The sequence below is a fragment of the Molossus molossus genome, unplaced genomic scaffold (assembly GCF_014108415.1).
Source record: "Molossus molossus isolate mMolMol1 unplaced genomic scaffold, mMolMol1.p scaffold_m16_p_10, whole genome shotgun sequence".
Classification (NCBI taxonomy): Eukaryota; Metazoa; Chordata; class Mammalia; order Chiroptera; family Molossidae; genus Molossus; species Molossus molossus.
Window position 1 is genome coordinate 64,555,256 of NW_023425345.1, and position 4,794 is coordinate 64,560,049.

General features: G+C 41.3%; 1 protein-coding gene across 1 annotated transcript; it reads right to left on the reverse strand.

Annotated features, from left to right (window-relative positions):
- Nucleotides 1-2,246: 2,246 nt before the first annotated feature.
- On the reverse strand, nt 2,247-3,345 carry PHF11 (PHD finger protein 11). Its single transcript, XM_036251528.1, is given in 2 exon segments — nt 2,247-2,603; nt 2,605-3,345. Coding segments are annotated over 2 exon segments (1,098 nt in total).
- Nucleotides 3,346-4,794: the final 1,449 nt, after the last annotated feature.

Here is a 4,794-nt window from a genome sequence, read left to right on the forward strand (position 1 = left end):
GGGGAGTAGCAACTGAGGTTGGGTACAGAGCAGCTCATAGTACACTCCAATACAGAACACCATGGGGCTCTGGGTGAAGAATTTAGAAGTGGCTTGCTTTCTTGTTTTATTCTATGATCTGGCTTTTAAGGAATGGCTGTGGTATAGAATTTTATGACAACCACAAGAATGCAGTTATAAGCACATCTGGATCCACCTTCTCACTTGCACGGTCACTATGTGCTCATTTTGATCCTGCAGAGTAAGCATTCTAAGAAAAAGAAAAATAGGTACCTCATATACGCCCAACTATAAGTGGAAATAGAAACATTTTTCTTGGGGAACTCACTGTACAATTTTTAACAAGCTTTTGTGTTTACTCATGCAAAATATACATCTGCTGGTTTTCTTCATTTTCTTCTTCTTCTTCTTTTAATGATATGAACTAACTTTATTCTTAACTCTTTCGCTATCTTCTACTTCTTGTGTTTTAGTGCTGTGCAGGTCTGGGTGTATTTAGACCCAGCTGCACACCTGGCTCTACTGCTGGCTGTGAACGTTTGAACCGGTTGTTTACCCTGTGAGCCTAGATTTCCTCATCTGTAAAAATGAGGAAAGAATCAAGGTTGACTTCAATTTTTGGCTTCAATTATGTGGTTGTGATGAAACCACAAGAATGCATGAAAATTTGAGGTGGGGGAACAATTATTTTCGTTTGGACCACGTTTCTTGAGTCGTTTCTTGAAACATTGTGGTAGTGCAGCCAGATGCTATTGAAATTTAGACATGAAACAGCATTAAGAAAGAGGTTGTCCATGGAGAACACATTGAGTAGGAAGAGAAGTTCAAGAATAGAATCCCAGAAGCCCCAACAATTGAAAAGAATGGCCAGCTAAAGGGGCAGGAAAGGAAAGAAAGCGTGGTGTTATTGAGGTCAAGAGATGAGAGGATGTCAAGAAAGAAGTAGTTGGCAAAGATATCAAATATCTTAGTGAACAGTGAAGTAAGTCCTGAAGTCTACTGGACTATGCCATGCAAGCAGATAGAAAATAATATTGGATTTTGTTAAGAGCAATTTTAGAGGGCCTATGAAGGTTGCAGCAGATGAAAGAGTGGAGAATGAGTGGCTAGTAAGAAAGTAAAGAAATTAATTCAGGTTATTATTTCCTGACATTTGGCTCTAAATAGAATGCAGGAGACTGTGTAGTCACCAGAAAGAGAAGTCTGTTTCCCCCAATAATGGTGGTGGCTTTTCCATATTATGATTTAAGGAAAAGAGTCATTGGAGAGGAAGACAATGAAGACAAAGGTAGAAGAGAGGTTATAGAGAGATGTCAATTAGAGGAGATTGGTCAAGAATACATGTTCAGTCCTGGCCGGAGTGGCTCAGTTGTTTGGGTGTTATCCTGTACACGGAAAGATTGTTGGTTCAATTCCCTGCCAGGGCACATGTTGGGTTGTAGGCTCAGTCCCCAGAAGGGTGTGTGCAGGAGACAGCTGACTGCTGTTTAGCTCTCACATAGATGTTTCTCTGTCTCTCCTCCTTCTCCCTCTCCTTTCCTCTCTCTCTAAAAATTAATAATATATATATATTATTAAAAAATATATATGTATTTTGGCACAAGTAAAATAAAAGATTCAAATTTATTATATCTAAGAGGAATTATGGGCTGTAAATAGTCTCAAAAGATAAAAATAGTTTGCATTTATTCAACACACATTTATTGACCATGCTAGGTGCTTGGGAACGTGATAGTGAGCAACACAGATTAGTGAGTTCTTGCCCTCAGAACTTATACTTCAGTAGTATGATGTAATGTACAGTGGGTTACACTGGGAAGTAATACGAAGATGCAATAAGTGGAAGAACTAGTATAATGAGATCTGCAGAAGGAGCAGTCAATGGCAAAAGAGCAGTTAAGACTTCACAACAGGAAGTGCAAAAGGCCCCGGGGCTAGGAGCACCTGCTGTTTACTGGAATCAACCTAGAACACTGGGAGGTGGGGGAATTTTTAGTACAGAGGGTGGGAGATACATGGAAGGTATGATCCAATTTATTCATATAGAATTTGAGAAACAGTTGTCAGAGGAGATGTAGGAGAAGTGAGATAAGAAGAGGAAGGCAGTAAACACCCAGTTAGGCTAAACAGGTAAGGACTGTTGAGGATAGAAGTTTGCAGACCAGAGAGACATGAGAGACCTTGGGCTAGAGATATGTGGCTTTTACAGGTCTGGTTCTGATTCCTGGCTTAGAAAATGGTTATTCTTATGAAGATAGAGAAGATATTGAAGTAGGACTTGACCTATGGTCTCTATTTCCTTGAACAGAGCACAAGGTTTGTTTTCAGTCCTGAAGTAGCTCAATTTCTTCTTTCAGCTGCTGCCGTTTTTCTTCAAATTGATGGAAGTTATTCTCTAATGCTTCTTGAAAATGTACAAGTGCATCTTCAAATAATCTACAGTCAAAAAGTGAAGTCCTAAATTCTTCATAGTCTGATTCTGAAGTAGTCTCATCCATGAGTCTGTCTTGCATCAAATTAAGTTTGTATAATATTTCTTCAAACAAATCATTAAGAAGTCCTGCTTCCTTATATTTCTTAAGAAAAGCAACTTTCACACCTGCACCTCACATCTGTGTGTCTGACATCCTCCCATTTCATTGGTTTTATGGACCTATTTAACATCATTGGTTCAGGTAGCTGTACAGAATTTCTTGTTGAGAGACCTTTTTTCCTTTCTCTTTTTCTTTTCACTCCTGAAAAATGAGCTTGTCTTGGTGTAGTATTCTGAGTGTAGTGAGGATGGAAGACATGAGACAAAGGCATTACTGACAGTGGGCTAGATTGAATTCCTTTTGATGGATCATGTTGTTGGCAAAACACCTTATAAATTCCTCCAGATTCAGTGTGTAGAACGGCATGGTCATTCTTGGCACAGAAAAAGTGGTCATTCTTGGCACTGGTTTTTTCATCACATTCCATGGTGGCTCCTCTTTTATGACAAAATGTGCATTTCAACCTCCTTCCTCTAAAGATTTCTTTCTTTACTACTTCCATATCAAAACTTCTATAATAATTTTTTGAATCATCATTTTCATATTCCACCAGTGCTGCAGAATACAGCAAGCAATTTTCATGAGCAGCTATTTCCTCTGATGGTGCACAGTACAGGATACCACACTCGAGGTCTTTGGGACAAAGGGCACATGTCTTTCCAGCTTCAAGAAAGACACCGGTGCAGGGGAGCAATGCATCGGGTGCCTCTGACTCATCGGTGTTGCAGGCCAACTGTGACCTGGACGGCTGTGCCGGCACTGGTGCTGGGTCCATGACTGGCTGCATGGCTGGGTCCACTGCCAGATCCATGACTGAGTTCTTGCTCAATAAAAAAAATTGTTAAAAATACATGTTCAAATTCCAAAATGGCAGTAGAGTAAATGGAAGCTACAAAGACTGTCTCCCAGGACCAAACTGGAATTACAAATAAAATAAAGACAAATCGTCAGGAAAAAGCAACAAAAAAGCAGCTTGTGAGGATCATATAACCAGAGACACTGACTCGATCCTGGTAGGATTGTGGAGGTGCGAGAGGGGGGCTGGGAGCTCATGGTGGGCAGTGGCCTTAGCTGTGAGCAGCGCCCTCCGGGTTAAAGTCCCAAGCAGCTCCACAGCTCAGAGCCAGGACAGCCACTCACCTTGGGTGACAGCAGAGGGAGGGCGACTGGACTGGAACTGTGTGGGGACACTCAGGATTTGGAGAGGGCTCAGAGCTTTTGCTGAGTTGCGGCCACGCACGACAGTGGCCATCTTACTCCTTCCCAGGGTTCTGGGGAGAGGTGGCGGGCCCCTCTCTCAGAGATTCAACCCCACCCAGTGGGCCATTGAAATGCAAATTGGGGCTCATTAACAACCAGAATTTGCCCCTACCCTTGGGAAATCCCCTTATGCTGAGCACCTGAGGGAGTTTTTCATTCAACTGAGAACCCAACGCTCTTCAAGTAACTGCTACTGATAGCCTCCAGGCAAAATGCTAGAGGATAACTGAGCCATTCCTGGACTAGCAACTCTAACCAGAAAAGACTTGACAGTGGGGTTTAACGTGGGTCCTCCCTGGCTCATCCAAACTCAGGAGAGGGAGCCACAAACAGCAGAACACCAACACCCACAGGGAAAATTGGCAGGTTCGAAAGCCCACTGTGAAAGCCAAAATGGTGAAACAAAGAAACAAATGACAAATGAAAAAACAAGAGACCTCTACTGAAGATGAGATAAATGAGGTGCAGTTAAGCAAGTTAACAGAACTAGAATTCAGAGCCATGATCTTGAGGAAGCTGAACAGTATGAGTAAGGACATCAACACCATGAGTAAAGACATAGAAATGTTGAAAATCAACCAATTGGAAATTAAAAACCACCAAGAAGAAATGAAGAATAACATATCAGAAATAAAGAACACATTGGAAGGTCTAAACATCAGAGTAGAGGAAGCTGAGGACCAGATCAGTGAATTAGAAGACAGGGTATAAAAAATCACCCAGTCAGAAAACCAAAAGGAAAAACAATGAAAAAACAGGAAGACAGCTTAAGACAACTGTGGGACAACTGAAAACGTAATAATATTCGCATCACAGGAGTCGCTGAAGAAGAAAATGATCAAGGGTTAGAGAATATATTTGAAGAAATAGTGACAGAAACTTCTCTAATTTGGTGAAGAAATAAGGCATTCAAGTTCAAAAAGCACAGAGAGCCTCAAGTAAGAAGAACCCAAACAGGCCCACACCAAGACACATAGTAATTAAACTGCCAAAAATTAAA